The sequence below is a fragment of the Nematolebias whitei genome, chromosome 14 (assembly GCF_014905685.2).
Source record: "Nematolebias whitei isolate Nwh7 chromosome 14, NemWhi1, whole genome shotgun sequence".
In the NCBI taxonomy this organism is placed as follows: Eukaryota; Metazoa; Chordata; class Actinopteri; order Cyprinodontiformes; family Rivulidae; genus Nematolebias; species Nematolebias whitei.
Genome location: NC_056511.1, coordinates 32,081,558 through 32,100,821, shown reverse-complemented (window position 1 = coordinate 32,100,821; position 19,264 = coordinate 32,081,558). Strand labels below are relative to the sequence as shown.

The following is a 19,264-nucleotide window of genomic DNA, read 5'->3' as shown; positions in this document are numbered from 1 at the left end:
CAAGACTAAGGTTTGTACATTATAATAAGCCTCATGGCTGCCTTATGTATAAATAAAGTTTGAATGAATAATTGATCAAATGTATAAATAAATTTTTGATTTTGTGTTGGAGGGGTTTTTTTGGGGGGGGGGGGGGTAGGAAGAAGTTATTTTAATTCATTTGTCAAATTCTGACATATTCAAATGCAGCATTTTGGTTCACAGTATGTACATATACTGTAAATATTTGTACTGTAGTATTTCAAAAGAAAAACGTTTTTTTTTAAAAAAAAAAAAAAAGGGAAAATCATCAGTTTCCGTTTGTCCGTGAACGTACCATCGGCGTCACACAAGGCGGGGATATCACTGTAAATCTAAGACCTCCGTAATTTCTCGCAGGCACACTAACCCCCCCCCCCCAAAACCCAAGTTTAAATAGGCAATTTTTGATTTTTAAAATCTATAAAGCTGTATTTTAAAACATCAGTAACGTTATTTATGAACATTAACAGTGGACTTATTTATTGCACTTTGATTTCCAAGCAACCTGCGAGGCTAAAATCAGGGTTTCATAAACAAAACTAGCAGCTGCGCTGCTTCTTCGGCTCAGTCAGGCTCGGAAGTTAAGCTAACAAACTGCATGTTGTCGGTGCTAATGTAACACTTACGACCACAACCTCCCTCTAGCTGCTTCCAAGCATGATTCCTTTAATAATTAATACGACCTAAAGGTTCATAGGCTCGAAATGGCCCCGAGGCTAATTTGCCTGTCCACGTTAGCCTGCTTGGCGTCCAGAGGAGGGACGAGGCTCGCAGCAGTGCCCACACGGGTAGTCTTGACAACCGCTTCCTCCAGTCGCTGACTGAAGTTCCGCTTCCGTCTACATGAGACAATTTAACTGCTAACCGAATCACGTCAAGCTGACGGTTACATGCCATTTGGTCAACCCGCCGAGTGAACGAAGACGAGGAAATCTTTCTGTTCATGTTTCGCCAAGAGGTCAGTGTGACGTCATACATTCCATCTTGCTCGTATCTTTTCCAACAAGACAAGAGGAATATGTCCCGGTACAACATCTACAGCCTGCTGGACTGGATCTACGGCGGGGTGGACCCCAAGTTCGAGGGCAACGGGGGGCCCGAGTGTGCAGCCTTCATCGCGCCCCAGCAGCGGCTCGTAGAGACTCTGCTCATCGTGCTCATCTTCCTGGTGGAGATCGGCGTTGCGCTCAGGAACATCAACGTCTCGAAAGAGTTCAGGGTGGTCGGGAGGGACAGCGTCAGAACGAAGGAGGACAGCCTGGGCAAGAACCTGTTGCTGGTTGCTCTTTGTATGACTTTTGGGGTGGAGGTCGGGTTCAAGTTCGCAACCAAGACGGTGATCTATCTGCTGAACCCCTGCCATGTCGTGACCATGATTCAGGTAGGGATGACTTGTGTGAACCAGTAAAAAAAAAAACACCCAGTGAAAGGATCTTAAGACCTCTATTGATTATGGGTCAGATCAGGTCGGCTGCTGTGACCTAAAAGTCTTTTTTTTTTCTAAATGATTGGAGTATTGGGCTGAACTTATCCATCCATCCATCATCTTTACCCACTTCTTCCTTTTTGTATCGCAGGGGTCACTGGTGTCCATATGCAGCCATCACTGTGCGAGGAGCGGGGGACACCCAGGACAGTCTCTTGTCCATTACAGGGACACATAGAAACAAATGAGACAAACAACTATTCACTCTCTCACTCACATCTAGAGACAGTTTAGAGTTACCAATCAGCCATGCATGTTTTTGGTCTGTGGGAGAAAACCCACGCATGCACGGAGAGAACATGCAAACTCCACCCAGAAAAGCCCCCGGACAAGAATTTGAACCGGGGCAGCCTACTCGCTGAGAGGCAGCAGCTCTACCAACTGCACCACCGTGCTGCCCCGGAACTTATCAGTTATGGATAAATACCATACTGATTTTTTACACTAAGAGTTAAATGAGCTTCCTGGAGATGAGCTGAAAGAGCTTGTCTCATTGGAGCGTTTCTGAACTTGTTTAAAGGAAAAGAAAGTGTCTCGAGTCCTTGAGGTGGCCTGTAGGTGCTGGGTGTGCAATTATTTATGATTAAAGGTGCATTTTTTTTGTAGTCCTGGTAAAATATTGAGATACTAATGAGATACTAGGGAAGTAATAGTAAGATACTGGGGAGAGTGAGATACTGGGGAGACATGAGTGAGATAGGTGGCTCAGTCAGTTGGTAGAGCTGCCGCCTCTCAGTAAGAAGGTCGCCAGATCAAATGCTGGCCAGGGCCCTTTCTGGGTGGAGTTTGCATGTTCTCCCCGTGCACGCGTGGGTTTTCTCCAGGTTTTCTCCCACAGACTAAAAACATGCATGTTAGACTGATTGGTAATGCTAAATTGTCCCTAGTTGTGAGTGTGAGAGTGAATGGTTGTTTGTCTTGTTTGTCTTTATGTGTCCCTGTGATGGACTGGAGACAGGGTGTGTCCCGCCTCTTACACAGTGATAGCTGGATTTGGACACCAGTGACCCAAAAAGGAAGAAGCGGATAAGATAATGGATGGACTGATTGAGAGATACTAAGATATACTAGTATACTAGTGAGATAGTAGCATAAGTAGATTGCTGCCATCTTAAAACAACTTCATTCTCAAAATGCAGTCACCATTATCTTGTTAAAGTTATATACATATAATTATAGGTTTTCTTTTTGTCCCTATGGGGCGGTTGTGGCTGAGTGCTTAGAGCAGTCGTCCTCCATTGTGATAGTTGAGGGTTCGATTCCACCAGCACTCATATGCTGAAGTGTCACTGGGCAAGACACTGAACCCCTCATTGCCTCCGATGTGTGTCCCATCGGTGCATGAATGTGATAAAGCTCTGATTATTCTTTGTATAGATCTAGTAGAGTGCTGTATGAATGGATACATGAGGACACAGATTGCAACGTAAAGAGCTTTGAGTGTCTTGATAAGATAGAAAGGTGCTATACAAGTACAGTCCATTTACCATTTCTTTTTCAACTTCAAGTAGCAGCAGCAGCTAGCTGTAGCACCCTTGTCTGGAAAAGTATTATATTTCTGCCAGAATAACTGTGTAATGCTAAAATAACAATGTTGTAAAAGTTTATAAAGCAGCATTTAAATGAACTGCTTTGAAGTAACCTGAATATTTTAAGACGATAGCTGTCCACTCTAGTCTCGGTCCTGCTTAGACTAGCCATTAGCTCTTCAAACTAATTAGAGTTGAGCTCTTTTTTTTTTTTTTTTTTGCACAAGTGAGGACATTTAATGAACTATCTATTTACTTGTTTAACTTTTTTCTCAGAACTTGGTTTCTTGGTCTTTGTGGACTTGATTCAGGCGGCAGGTCACATCATATCAAAATGTAATGCATTTATTATACAGAGTGCAGTGAATCAGTGGTAATATAACAACCACAGACCTGCTGATGATTTACAGCATGAAGAAATACAAACCCTGGCAAAAATTATTAAATCACCACTCCTGGAGGATGTTCTTTCAATTGTTTTAATTTTCTATATAATATAAAATGTAACAGACTCAAAACTCTAATATTCCCTTCAAAATCCCAATCTTCTGGCATTAAGATATAACAAAAAATATATATATAGTTGGTCACAGGAAAAAAACAATGGAATCATGAGAAAACTGCCCTTTTAGTACTTTGTTGCACCACATCTGACTTTGTAAACAACTTGAATTCTCTGAGACATTGACCAAACTAATGACAAGCTACTCTTCATCAATCTGCTCCCAACTGTCTCTTGTTGCTGTTCCCAGATCAGCTCTGCAGGTTGGAGCCATGTCATTGACTGTTCGCTTCCTTTTTCTCAGATATTTTGAACTGGATTAAGATCAGCACCATCTGTAGGCCATGTTGTTGACATTACGTCTTTCTAGAAGGAATTATTTTTTTTACTTAGTTTTTATTGATTATCTTTTTGTCATCATAACAGAACCAACTTATATCTGCAATAGATAATAATCACAATCTTATAAAAGTTATAAACAAAGTTACAGGTATGAGAGAGCAGTCAGGATTACGCTTCATGTGTAGTTTCTCAGGGCTAAGAGCCGGACCACGCCAACTAATTGTCCTCAAGGAATCTAGTCCATTTACCCCATGAATTTCTGTAGAGTTCAACTTGCAGCCTCAGCATAAATGTTAACCTCTCCATTTTGTGGGTTTTCTCTGCCATTTTCAACCAGTCCTCCAGTATTGGTGGGTCAGATTGAAGCCATTTTCGAGTACCCTAATTGCTTTTATTGCTGCGGCACTTAGGACTTTCAGTAAAAAGAATTATCTCGTTGGGCTCTGAAATATGCCTTGTCAGTGCGTTTGAAATGAAGTATTGTCATAACTTTAAATATCTAAAACTACCATTTTCTAAGTCATATTTTTGTTGTCGTGTCTGGAAGCTCAGTTCTTATCCAGTATCTTGCAATATGCAGTTATTCCTTTGTTTGACCCCTTTTTAAAACTTGAATCAGTTTGATTAGGAATAAACTCTGAGTCAAAGGCAGCCCATCTGAGAACCTGTATCTGGCTGCTTTTAGTTCCTTCACCACTTCAAACCAAATTAATAGTGTAAAAGATACCAGTGGATTTACTGGACGGTAACTGTTCTTGAAAGAAAGTTTTTTATGTCCTTTGCCCTGTGGTAAACTGCATTATCATCTTGAAAATAAAGTCATATTCCGTAAACATCTTTTTAAGTAGTGACATAAGAAAAACGTCCAGTTTTAATGTAGACTTTGGCATTTATTGAAGGTGCAATTATGTCACCTCCTGTGTCTTTTCCTGCATGCACACTCATGTCAGGGCCTGCATGTCAGGAGACGAATAGATTTAGTTTGCTGTTTGGTTTAGAATCGCAAATTACACAGTGAGCCCACATCTTTTTCCTCTACTTGATCTAATAAGGCAAATGACAGCAATTATATTTATTGTTTCTTAATACCAGAAATTTTGAATTTAAAAAAATTATAGTAATTTGTGTTTTATACAAAATTAGATAAGTGAAAGAACATCCTGATTCTGTGATGTTTTCCAGGGGTTGTAAAACGATGGTGAGGGCAGAACACAGCAGCTCCTCTGTCCTGCTTCCAGAAACAATTCAATTTATAAAGCGCCAGGTCACAACAGAAATCGTCTCAGGGCACCGAACAGAAACATTCACATATATAAAAATAAGTTAATATTATTTATCTGAGCAGCAGACTGCTTTGAATTTAACTCCATCACAGAACTCTCATCTTGAGCAAGCATGAAGGTGACAGTGGAAAGGAAAAACTCCCTCATGAGGAAGAAACCTTTAGTAGAACCAGGATCAGGACAAGTGGTCATCTGCTTCAACTGGCTGGGTTTGAGAGGAACAGATACACAATGGCAGGTGGAGAATCATGTTAAGATAGAAATAATATCAAATGCAAACTATTCATACCTATTTATTCGTAACTATTCATTTTTTTAATATAGTTCAAATTGTCCTCCAGTAGTCTAAGCCTATAGCAGCATAACAAGCCAACCCTAACTATAGGATTTATCAAAAAGGAAAGTCTTCAGCCCAGTCTTAAACTGGACAATGTGTCAGCCTCACGTACAGAAACTGGAAGTTGGTTCCAAAAGAGAGGAGCCTGATAACTGAAAGATCTTCCTCCCATTCTGCTCTTGGAAACTCTAGGAACCACAAGTAAACCTGCAGTCTGAGAGCGAAGTGTTCGGTTAGGAAAATATGGAACAATAAGATCTGTAATATAAGATGGAGCTAGGTTGTTGAGAGCTTTGTAGGTTAGAAGTAAGATTTAGAATTCTATTCTGAATTTGACAGGGAGCCAGTGAAGAGAAGCTAAAACTGGAGAGAAATGATCTCTCCCAGTAACTCCAGTTAAGACTCTGGCAGCAGCATTTTGGATCAACAGAAGACGTTTTAAGGAAGTATTTGGACACCCAGATAATAAACCATTGCAATAGTTTCATCTGACCACAAAGGAAACAGTACAAGCTAGTGGTCCAACCTCCGTTTGAAATGTGAAAGCACTGCAGTGTAAAAAAGCAGCAGTTTATTTATTTATTTTTATGTAAACTAGGCCCCAGGTGTTAATTTAGTTGATGTCACAAGAAAAACTGGAGCTTGACTGTTCAGTATAACAAGTGGAGCTTTTAGGCTCAGTAGTGTTTTGCTTGTATTTCTCAAGAAGAGAACTGGAATGAAATTTAATACGTGGTGAATCTTTTAACACACCGGCAGCGTTACTTGTTTTGAGGATTTTTCTTGACGCCTTGGATACTAAATAAACACATCAGCCAATCCAGGGTTGTACGTGTGCGCCGAGAAGTGATTAAACTCTTAAATTCTGCCGAGGCGTTTCTTAGCTTATAGCAAGGTGATAAAGAAGTGGGTACACTCGTATGAAATATAAATCTTGTGTATACCTTACACCACACCTCAGCTTGATGCTGACTCACTGTATGATTCATAAAGCTTCTGATGTAGTGTTAGGGTGTGGTGGCTCTTTTTAAATTGTTTTCATAGCTTCTCAAATCCCAAAACACTTCCTTAAAGATGCACTAATTGCTGTTTTCTTTTCCGGGTCTGTTTACTCTGTAAGAAATACATTTGTCTTGTGCTTCCTCCAACTAGTTTTAGTTTCAATATTAGCTATGTGCAACTTATTGAAGTTACGAATGGCTAATATGTTTGACTCTGTAAAGACTTACACACCAAAAACGTGCCATCACTACCATCACTTAGCTGCAGCATGTTCACATACTAAAATATAGCTTACACATTATTCATTCACGAAGCTGCAAAAATAAGGTTTTTAAGTGTGAGATCGGCTGCTTCAATCAGTTAAGCTGAAAATGTAGTGTTTTCGTCATTAATCAAGGATTCGGTGCAGTTTTATTAGTGTTTCCCGACAACTCATGCCTCCGGGCATCTTTGAATGAGTTTATGTGACACCTGATATTTTGAGAACAGTCGTTTCCTGTATAATTTCCCCTCTTGCCCAGAAGGGCGTGCAGAACCTTGTACAGTCAGTTCTCAGAGCTTTGTGAGTTTATGACAGTCTTTACAGGAAATTACATAATGCTACAGTCTTGTAGTAGCTCACAATCTTTCACAGCACGTACTAGTGCTAACAGAGCTCACAAGACCACTCAATATCTGCTCGAGGTCACACATTGTTTTCAAGCAATGACTGAAACAGTATTAACTGTTAAATCTCACCACAAGATGATCTCAGTTTAAAACTGCCTTGAAATGCTGCAGGCGATCAAGGCTGGATATTACTAAGCACAGTTTGCTGAAGTGTTTTTAAATTGTAGTTCTGACCAAACTCCTCCGTGGACTGCAGGAAGTGATGTTTGATGCACTGAGCTCCTGCTTCAAGTGTAGCCTTGGCTCTCCCAGAGCAGGAACAGCTCGGCTGAAGGTGTGAAGAATCACGAGCAGACCCTTCAAACCTGACAGCACGGACGTTTGCTGTGTTCCCCCTGAGAGCAAACAGTTCTCCTGCAGAGAAAACGTCCGACTCATCAGTTTATCGTCACATATTTGGGCCCGAGCTACGGGTGGGGCTCCTCGCACGAATACATCAAGAGCAGACGCCGCGCTGAGCAAGAGTTGTGCACATATGTGGGACTTAGCATGCATGTTTGTAGGTTTGGCAAGAAGAAAAGGAGACGCATCTCATTCACTGTTTTATTTTTGTCTCCATGTGCGATAAGTCGTGACAGGTTGGGAGAATTTGTTCTTGTCCTGAGCTGATTGAGGTTGTCCTTTTGGTTAAAGATAATCTGAATGCTGAGTTTGGCTGATAAATATGAACAGTTGTACGGATAAATAAAGGAAGTGTCTATAATGTGGTGTTTATATCCTGTCTGACTTCAGGTGGAACCCACTCGACCTTTATGTCTCTAAATCATGTGGACTTCCATCCCATGTAGACCTGACCACCTCATACATGTCTGAACATCCAGGGTATTTAAAGCAGACAACAGCTGGGCTAACAGTGAAGAAGTCCTGCAGGAAATGATTCGTTCTCCTCCTGATCGGGCTTCTGGAATTTCTGTCACAGCTTTTAAGGACACACCTATAGATTATCCTTGTAATAAGTTTAAATTCAACAAATATTTACTCAGTTTATCACTGCTCAACTGTTAAATACATCACGTTCTGTATCAACTGTAATAAAAACAATCAGCAGAACATCTTGTTGACTCAGCGGTTCAGATAAGGCAGGAAGCAGCTCACTTTATGACTCCACTTGTAAAAAGGAAACGTTTATCAGTTATTAGAAACGTCTGTCTACAAACCGATTGTCCTGTGCAAACAACATTATCATTTAAAGCTTAGTAGGATTTATGTTTTTTTGTTTAAAATAAACTGTTCTTTTCCAGTGATAAGTAAATACTATAAATGGAAAGGGAAAGTTGGGTCCGCCCATAAAACGTGCGGTTCTGGTCACCTTGAAGTTAGGTTGCTCCTGCTTGATTGCTGTTATTGTGGTTTCACAGTTTATTTGTGTTTATTAGGGTGAATTTGTAACTCCTTGTTCTTGTGATCAGAAATGACTGAACTGAATATATTTTTATATAACTTTGGGATTTGGCAGAAGAGCTACAGAAATAAAACATGGATATGCTTGTATTTAGTTTCAGTCTGTCACACCTTCAGATAAGACTGGATTTTAACCTTATTAAAGGGAGGGGGGGGTTATTTGTGTTTTCGTTGGTGCAGGAACAACATCCAGCTGCCAGTCAGTTGTGCGGCGTCATAAGAAAGCAGGTTGAGCCTTGAGATGATGGAGAACTCCTGAATTATTTACAGATGTCCTCTCATGCTCAGATTTATTATCACCCGTTGAAGGCAGACGATAATGTTCACATCAAAATCTGTGTGAGTTTATCTGTTACCAAAACATCTCTCTCTTTTTTTTTTTGTTCATTCGGCTGCTCTTTTCTTCAGGGCTCGCCACAGCGAACTAACTCACATGAAGACTTGGCGATTGTTTTTACGCCGGATGTTCTTCCTGACACAACCACAGACCACCGAGCTACCACAGCCCTCTGTGTGGAGCAGAGAGCTGACATCTAGAGCACCTGGGGGAGCAGATGGTGGGGGTTAAGGGCCTTGCTCAAGGGCCCAGAGTGGGGCAAATGAGAGTGGAGGCCCCGGAGTTGAACCGGCGGCCTTCTGATTACAGGCCCACCTTCTCTGGCCTCTGCGCCACCACACCCCCCAAAAATATATATATATATATATATATCTCATGAACCACTAGTTACTTTTACTGAAACAAAGTAGTTTTTGTTTGAGCATTTACAACTGATTAATTTTGGAGTCAAACCTATTCAAGATGATAACTGACCTTGAAAGACACAAAATTGTTCTCAGTTTTACAAATTTGTCGTGTTAGTAGCTGAGACTGATCTCCAACAGACTGAGTGCTGACAGAAACAGAAAGCACATCTTTGTTTCAGTTTTTGTTATTAACTGTTGGAGTCAGTCAATCACAAAACATCTCATAAACCACTGGAATTATTGTATTGAACTTTCAGGAAAAAATTAATGGATATACATATACAACTGCCAACCCAATTCAAGATGGCTGCTGCAGCCAACTGACTCCAGAAAATACAACTATGACTATAATTCAGTTAATTTTATAGATATTATGCTCAAACTGGTGACTGAGAGTTGCTCCCAACACATACTCTATTATCAGGTTGTTAATTACTCTAAAAACTCAAACAGCATTAAAATCAAGATATTAAAAAACATAAATTAGTCAAATTCTGCTGTTTTATCTTCAACAAATCTCCAACTGGTTAAGCTTGAATATATTAAAAAGTAACTTTTTCCACAAATCCCACCTACCTAATGTTTTTCCACATGCACTGTGCACCTAACATGCTGTGACGTAACTGTCTGTTAGCTGTTTGATAAGACATTGATTTAACATTTAACATGAGTAAAAAGGTTTTAAATTTGTATTAAATGGTAAAAATAAACACTTCTTCACAGTATGGCAGTCAAACATTTAGTTAAAAATAAATTGGGCCTATGAATAGTTTTCGTTTTTGTTTTTGTTTTGTTTGCTTCTAAATGCATGTAAAATATCCATAATTTAACAAGTCCTGTACACTAGCTTTACCTGGAAGCAGCAACCCTTTCCGTTCAGATTTCATAACTGCTCCGTGACACTTGTTCAGCTTCTCTTTTTGCTCTTTGTTTTCCTCCTCCCCTCCGCTGGAAACTTAGAAATGTGTTCAGCTCGCTGAGAAGTGATGAGCGTCTCGATGTGACTGCTGGTAGATTCTGTCATCATCCAACAATAATGAAGTTATTCTACTAGATTTGCTTTCCTTGAGGTTTTTGTTGGCAAGTAAAATGTCTGTCTACACTGCCTAATGTTATTAAAATATGAAATATTTAACCTTGAATGCTTCTTGATGAAACAAAAGCACTCCGGTGAAATGCATAGAAATTAAGAATATCTCATTCAAGATTATTTTATTCCCAAGAAAATCCAAGTAAATTAAGATTAGGTAACAGAGCAGCATACAAAGCTTCATATTTTGTACATTTCAATAAAACTGTTTTAACCCTTTAACTTTATGACTATTCATGTTCCTCAGGAGGAACATCAACCAACTTTTTAAACTGCTTTAAAATACTATTTTAAATATTTTTTCCACAAAAAAAACCTAGTCGGTCTTTAAGAGCTGTCTCAGCCTGAAATAAAAATATCTAGTTTAAATTATTTTTTATTTCAACACTTTTTTTTTATTAACAAAATATTTATTTTACGTTAATTTAAAAAAGTTGTTTTCCTCCATTAGTCCACCCTGTGGGTCAACATCCCCATCCTCCTCTGTTGTCCAGAGCTCAGAACTGATGCTTGGTTCTACTGGCCCAGTCAGAGTGGTTCTGGACCCCCTCCTCTGAGCAGAGTCAGACCTCCTAGTGGGGGTGGGTGCTCTCTCCCTCTTCTAAAACAAATCATGGTCACCCCCTTCATCAACAAAGTCCTCAATGTCTGACTCAGACTGTTTATCTCCTTCATGATCCTCTGTCTGAGAGGTTCTGACTCTGTGGTTCTGTCCTCCTCTGGGTCCACAGCTCCGTCCTCCTCATGTTCAAAAATCATGTCATTGTTTTGACTCAAACACACACGTACATCCTAAAATAAATGCTTGCATCAAAGAAATTATTTGGATTCTGTTGGATTGTGGGTTCACAAGTCCCACCTTTGTTACGTTCAGAGCTACTGTCAGTCTTTTTTTACAGGCATAAGAACAACTGTAGACTAGATGTGGTTGGTATGAGATTAGATCATGAAGGATTAGAACATGTTGATTATTTGTCATGACAGAAATTCTAGTTTTTTTCTATAAAAACATTTAACTTAACATGGGATTTTGAAGATGTTTCTGTTGATTTTTGCTTTTAATGATGACAGTTTATTTCTCACCATCCTTTTCATAAGGTCCCTTTTTCTAACCCCCTCTCCTGCCAATCCCATCTTTGGTTTTTCATTAAAACTAAGCAGCTCTGACTATTATCATAATAATACAGTTAGCCAACCTGTTAGCAAGAGCAGTAACATCATTCTCAACTGAAGGCCTCTCCTGTTCATATGTATCTTCTGTATCTTTCTCTGAACAACACTTTTGCATTTGTAATGTTGCCATGGAAACAGAGTTCAGAAGTTTTGTGGCAACACTAATACCTAGCAGCTTAAATTCATCTTCACTTTGTTGCAAAGCTATGAACAAGCTCCCAGTCATCAGATTACTGTTTGTACAGAACGTCCTGACCACAGTGAACACAGAACATCTCATGAAAGCTTCAGCCATGATTAATGGTCTGCAGGTAGCACCTTTTCAACATTATTCTTGTTTTTAACCGGTAAAGATAACAATAATTGAGCATGCATCAGGATATAACAATAATTGGTTTCTCATTTAGTTGTTCACATGCAGCATATTCTGTTCTGCTCTATATTTGCAGCTTTTGATCGCAAACTGTTCGGTGAGCTAAGGAGAGCAATGATCACCAATAAGATGGTCCATCTACTCTACTATCTTTATTTGATCAAGTGTAACAATATATGCAACTTCAGTTGCTCTTTTTTTTTCTGCTTCTAGCTCTTCAACTTGAAATCAACTTAATCTCCTGTCTAACATATTGCATGTTTTAAGAGGTACTGTTGTCGTGGGATTTTCACTCCAAATGTCAAAATGTTATGTTTGAGCTCATTTGAGTTTTCATGTCTTTGTGCAATACTACAGTTCTCATCAAGAATTGTTGTTCTTTTTCTTTTTTCTTTTCGTTCAACCTTTATTTATACAGGTTAGACTCAGTGAGACTCAAGGACTCATTTACAAGAGAGACCTGTTTTTTTGAATGGCGCATAGACACAGGAGCAAGTTGTATAAAATGTTTGTTTTTTTTTATTATCAAAATTAATTGTGTGACCCAAAACGGAAGAAGTGGGTAAAAGATGATGGAAGGATGGACAGACAGACGGACGAACGGTTGGTCGGTCGGACGTCCGACCATCCGACCGACACAACAGAAATTCAGAGGTACTGGAGTAGAGCGTAGAACTTAACAAATATTTTCTGTGAATACAGAATTCAACATGAACACAATTGTATTGGACCGACCGATCGTCCATCTGTCCGTCCGTCCAATACAATTGTGTTTATGTTAAATTCTGTATTCACAGAAAATATTTGTTAAGTTCTACGCTCTACTCCAGTACCTTTTAAATTCCTGTTGTGTATTCTGTGGTTAGTTGTTGAGTATTTTGTACCAGGCCTGGAAGGAATCAAAGTATTTTCTAGCTCTTTAAATGTATTCACCAAGAGAACCGGACAATCCCACAGCAGGAGTCTAGTTTGAGTTCAAGAATCTTTATTATCCCCGAGGGGCAATTTGTTTCACAGTCAAGTAGGCACACAAAACATCTGTACTACTCAAGACATTGAGATGTTAAATAACAGTACATGAAATCATCACTGTTCGTTGTGAAGCCTGATCACTACAGGGATGAATGAGTTTTTCAGTCTGGTTGTTCTACATCTGAGCAGCAGATACCTGCATCCAGATAAATGGTAAACGGTAAATGGACTGTATTTATATAGTGCTTTTCTATCTTATTTCAAGATACTCAAAGCGCTTTACACTACAATCTGTGCCTCATTTACCCATCCACACAGCACTCTACTAGATCTCTACAAAGCTAATTGAACAAATCATTCTAATGAGACTAATCAGTGCTTTAGATCACATTCATACACTGATGGGACACACTTCAGAGGCTGAGGGGTTCAGTGTCTTGCCCAGGGACACTTCAGCATGTGACTGCTGGTGGATTCGAACCCCCAACTCTCGCATTAGAGGACGACTGCTCTAACCACTCAGCCACAGCCGCCCCACAGCAGATGGAAGCAACCTGAGCTCACCATGAAGTGGATGAACAGGATCTGCCAGAATCAACCTGTTCTTGTTCACTGACCTCTCCTTGTGTAGGTCAGTGAGGTTCTGTAGAGCAATGCCAGCAGCTTTGCTGCACATCCTCACAATCCCCAAGAGTTGGTTCCTGTTTTTACATATCAAAAGTCCAAACTAACAGATGAGGGTCAAAGTTAAGAGACTCAATAAAACGTTTTCATAAAAGTAGAATCAACATTAAAACCACGGAGCATCCGATAAAAATACCTAGCATTTTATTTTTTCTCCTTTATTCATTCAATCTTTTTTCTTGTATAGCTAATATATGTAATGTTCGTCAGCACAGAGGACATTAACATCAGATATTCTTGTTGAGAAGGACTGACGGCCCCTTTTGAGCTGTCTGTGGTTTCATTTTTATTCAGGGTATAGAGCATCCGTTTGGTGCAACTCATCCTCTGCAATCAATAAGATTAGAAACTAATTTCAAACTGACCTTCACTTTAAACCGTAAAAGCCTTTGACAACTATTGCAAAGTGTTGCTTTGTGTCTGAATTGTTTGTCTGTCTCTTAATTTCTGCATAAGTAGATATTTATGAAACATTTTTCCCCTAAATGTTTGTTTTTATTATAGTACATACACACTTATCTATCTCTGTACTTTCAGTACTGAAAGCAGGCAGCTCTTAATGCCTGTAAGCAGTTCAATAATGGATTTACATTGTGGTTGACTCTCCCTCTCTCTGTTTGTGCTATCTGTAACAGATCTTTTTGCTGGCCTGCCCGCCATGTAAAACAGCCATGGTTGTGTTTAGGTGAGTTCTTTTATTCCTCATCTTTCATCTCAGCATGTATATTCTGTTCAAATGATCTTTGTAAGCACAGAATTCAACTTGTGCATCAGCTTATAGTTGTATAAGAACTTGTTTTGGGCTCTTAAGTCATCCACATGCACTATAAAGCTGCCACAAGAGCCTGTAGTTATAAAAGATAGTCTTGACTTTAATTGAGCCTCTGAGCAGATGTTCAAATTTGTTCAAATGAATTCCTATTTCCATTTAAAAAAAACAATTACTATATTTTGTTACTTGTAGAATTTTGCAAAATAAATTGAGATTTTAGAGATTATTTATTACCACGGCTTTGTTTGAGTCCCCAGTCTCTCCTATAAAGCTCCTCTGGTCAGAGAAGTTAATTATTTATAAAAGATTTTTGCCAACACGGAGTGAGATTTTGTCATAAATACAAGTAGAGTGCGTACTCTGCTCCTGCAGGCCACACAAAACAACAACAGTGCGTGGTTTAGAGTTACAGAGAGACAATTCAAGCAGTAACTTAACATTTACCTGAATTTCTTTTTATTATTGCCCAGTAAAAACCTAGGCCTTGGAAAAACACATTTCAGTAGATTATTTGTACATAAATAACAAAGAGGGCCTTCACAGTATTTTTTGTTTCATTAACATATAAAAGTGACCTCTTGGCTGTAAATGCAGACAGCTGAAAATGTTCATTTACATTTCCTGTAACCAAATATGGTTATATTAGAGGATGATGGTGATTTCAGTTCAGTAGAGTCATTCAAGTATAAACCAGCCACAAGGGAGCACAAGCCAGTACTGTATATCTCTTGTGCTGGTCCCAAGCCTGGGTAAATGGTGAGGGTTGTGTCAGGAAGGGCATCCGATGTAAAACATTATTGTCAAAATCAACATGCGAGTTCATCTAAGCAACATCATACCAGATCTGTCAACAACAACCACCACCGGTGCTGTTGACAAACAGGGTGCCAGCAGAACTTGTGCTACTGTTAATTCAGTTCAATTCAGTTTATTTATATAGCACCAAGTCACAACAGAAGTCACCTCAGGGCACTGAACAGAAACATTCTTATATAAAAATAATAATTTAACATTATTTATCTGAGGAGCAGACTGCTTTGAATTGAACTCCCATCGCAGAACTCTCATCTTGAGCAAGCATGAAGGTGACAGTGGAAATGAAAAACTCCCTCATGAGGAAGAAACCTTTAGCAGGCGTGCTAATGTGGTGTGAAAATGTGGAACGTGTGCAACCATACCTGGACCCCCTCCAGTTTGCATACCAGCCATGCATTGGAGTTGATGACGCCATCATCTGTTGCTTTCATTCTGAGATTTTGCTTTTGGAAACTTTAATTCCTGGTTTTCTGGATGTAAATCATATTTTTTGGATGATTGTTTCCTCTGGTATCAGATGCTGTGCAGCTGGAAGGACTTTTACTGAGACTTTTTTTGGCTTTGGACATTTGTTATGATGCGTAACCATGGCAACAAGGCAGTTTTCTACAACAACAGCAGCTGATTAACATCTCAAAAGCTCAAATAATATCTCAACTATGATCCCAACTCTCAAATGAGTTGAAAAGGATGTTATGTGGACGCATTCTCATCTACCTGCCAACTGTGCTAGAGTGCCTGACCACTGAGATCCTGGAACTAGCAGGAAACACGGCTCATGACAGCGGAAGGACAGGATCGTCCCTCAGCACCTACAGTTGGCTGTCTGCAGCTATGAGGAGCTTGGCAGACTGCTGGGAGGAGTTCTGGCCAGCATTCAGGTGGTCCTACAGTCCAGGGGAACCGAGAGGCCAGCCGAGTCTGGGTGGACGGATCGGACAGCATCTGCAGCCAGTTTCTTAGGATCCACTGAGGGATGGACCTTTACAAGAGCCATCAGCATCTATAACATCTCTTAATGAAATGAGGATAACGAGTTACAACAACAAAATAATTTCCCTTTGGGATTAATAAAGTATTATTGAATTGAATTGAATTGAATCTACCTGCTGCGCAGAGCTTACAGGCAGCACTGTAAGAGTCATGTTCTTTGACTTTTCCAGTGCTTTTAACACCATAAGACCTGCTCTACTCTGCAGTAGCTCCTGGACATGCAGGTGAATGACTCGCTGGTCACCTGGATCAGAGACTACCTCACAGGTCGGCCACAGTATGTGAGGCTGCAGAACACCACCTCAGACGCCAGACTGAGCAGCACAGGGGCTCCTCAGGGAACGGTCCTGTCACCGTTTCTGTTCACCCTCTACACCTCGGACTTCAGGTACAACTCACAATCCTGCATCTGCAGAAGTTCTTGGATGACTCTGCCATTGTGGGCTGCATCACTGGTGATCAGGAAGCTGAATACAGAGGTGTGGTGGACAGAACCACCTGCAACTCAACGTTGGAAAAACTAAAGATCTGCTGGTGGACTACAGGAAGAAGAACAGCCCCCCCAGCCCTATCAACATCAAGGGTACTAAGGTGGACACTGTGGACTGCTACAAGTACCTGTGGGTTCACCTAGACAATAAACTGGACAGCTAACAACAACGCCCTCTACAAGAAAGGGTAGTCGCCTTTTTCTTCTGAGGAGACTTGGGTCCTTTAACATCTGCAGGACCATGCTGCAGATGTTTTGTCTCCAGCATCTTCTACGCTGTGGTGTGCTGGGGCAGCAGGGTGAAGAAAGCTGATGCCAACAGACTTGATAAACTCATCAAGAGAGCTGGCTCAGTTCTGGGAGTGGAGCTGCAGTCTCTGACAGAGGTGTCTGAGCAGAGGATGAAGAGGAAACTGCTCCAGATCCTGAACAACACGTCACCCCCCCCCCCCTGCATGACACCCTGGACTCTTACCACAGCACCTTCAGCCGTGGACTGAGACCACCGAGGTGCTCCACAGAACAACACAGGAAGTCCTTCAAACTTTTCAACTCCTCCCCCTTTCTACACATAGGATAATAAAATTAATCCTGTACTAGAATAAACACTTTAATGTTTCTGTCTGCACCTGACCTGTTTATAACTTAATTGATGTTATTTTTTTATTCTCTGTTATCTTTTATATCTTGTGTGATTCCATGTTCCTTTGGATTGAAACTCTCGCACAACAATTTCCTGCGGGATCAATAAAGTTCTAACTTATCTTATCTTAATTATTGTGCAAGCCCCACAACTGTGGTGAGTTAGAGCCTGAATGAAGTGAAGCATTTCTCAGGAAACATCCAGAGAGGCTTGGAGGAGTGACAGCTGGGTGCATCTGAAGTGACATTTCCACACTTCTTCTGTTTTCCCCGTGACCTTAGCTGTCACATCAGTCGCCGTGGCTCATTTAACAAAAAAAGCAGCTTATATGTCAAAGTGTGCAGGTCCAAAGTTTAACAGAGCTGGGCTCTCTGAGGCTCTCTACAGTAAAAAAGTGCATTTTCAAAGCTTAAAGAATATTTGTTATACTCCAGATTGATAAAGAAGCCAGGAACAATTATTAGTTTTGAATCATGAGAGCAACTTTCTTTTCTGTTTTTAAACGGCTCGTAGAAAACGTCAGGTCACATGACATTCTGCCATCATCGCTCCAACAAGGAACTGATTCTAAAACATAAAGAAGGCTACTGGTTGCATCTTTTCTTTTCCTACCTGTGTTGTTCTTTTTCTTTAATGCCATGTTCCTGCGTGTTTCAGGCTGCATGTCCACATGTTGAATGGGGCCTTACTGGCGTTAATGTTCCCTGTGGTCAACACCAGACTGGTAAGTAGACAGTGTTTATTTTTTCTGTTTCAGATCATAACAAAAAGAATTATCTCTGTCTCTCCAACAAAATGTGCCATGAACCACAAATCCTTTAAATGCTTTTATTTTAAATTCCTGCATCAATGTGAACTTAAGTTCACATTGAATTTTATTGAATTTTCACAAACGTGAGAAGGAGATAAAAGGCCCAAGTGAGACTTTTGGTTGGGGGGGGGGGGTGATTTGTGAAGCTCTAATGCCCATATCTAATTATTTCTGGTTTAAATCCTCTTCATATTGAGCCTGTTGAAGGTAAGACTTGAGGCAGGTGACATTTATGATCCTGCAGCTGGTTCCAGAGTGAAATCCAGCCTTTGATGAAAAGACGACCTGTAGCATTAAAATGCCAACGCTGTTGTCTCTCCTTGACTGTAAGCAGCCGAAGCAGGATAAAAGCACACGTTGCGGTACCACTTTGTTGCCTTTTATGTCGTCACTTTGTGTTGTCTGCCCAAACAAGCGAAGCTAAATGACAGCAGAACAACAGGGATGTTAAGAGGTCTCCACACTGAAAACAACCAAAACAAAGCCTCTGTGATGAGAACAGTGTTTTCTCATGTTACCAATTAACTCTCATAAGAGAGGTCATCAATCATGGAAAACAGCATTCATACACTGATTCAGCACTTATACACCATGTGGATGCTGCTGTCCACTTGAAGTAAACTTTTTTTGCAGCTTTCTGTTTTAGGTATTTTATGTACTTTTAATATTAATTATTATTTTAAGAGGGGGTTTGTAAAGAAACTATGATGGACTGAACCTGTTGTGCTGCAGCAGTTATTCAGATTAATAGAGACTAGTATGTATGTATGTATGTTTTATTTATCCATTTCATTTCATCCAAACAACAAATATAATACAATTTAAAGAAAAGAAAAAAGATATACAATCACAGAAATAAAATGAAAGGCAGCAGAAGAAGAATGAATTCTTATAATATCTGCCCCTTGTCCCCAAAATATATTCCAAACAAAATTACTATACAAAAGCAAGATGAATTTATAAAAAAATAAAAAAGTAAAAAATAATAAAAAAAACTTAGTTAAAATATAAGATCAACTGTAAACAATTTTTATGAACTCACATTATACTTAATATTTTTTTAAAAAACAAATTTTTATCATCCTCTTGAATATGTACATAGTTTTGGCATTTTTAATATCAACCTCCAGA

The 19,264-nt window shown here is 39.8% G+C and overlaps 1 protein-coding gene across 1 annotated transcript in view; it reads left to right on the top strand.

Annotated features, from left to right (window-relative positions):
• Nucleotides 1-834: 834 nt before the first annotated feature.
• Nucleotides 835-19,264, top strand: part of LOC119420098 (transmembrane protein 164) — a 30,221-nt gene continuing 11,791 nt past the window's right edge. Inside the window, exons 1-3 of the mRNA XM_037687469.1 lie at nt 835-1,402; nt 14,244-14,293; nt 17,980-18,059. Coding sequence (XP_037543397.1) covers nt 965-1,402; nt 14,244-14,293; nt 17,980-18,059 — 568 coding nt within the window. The 5' untranslated portion in view covers nt 835-964. The remainder of the gene's footprint in view (nt 1,403-14,243; nt 14,294-17,979; nt 18,060-19,264) is intronic.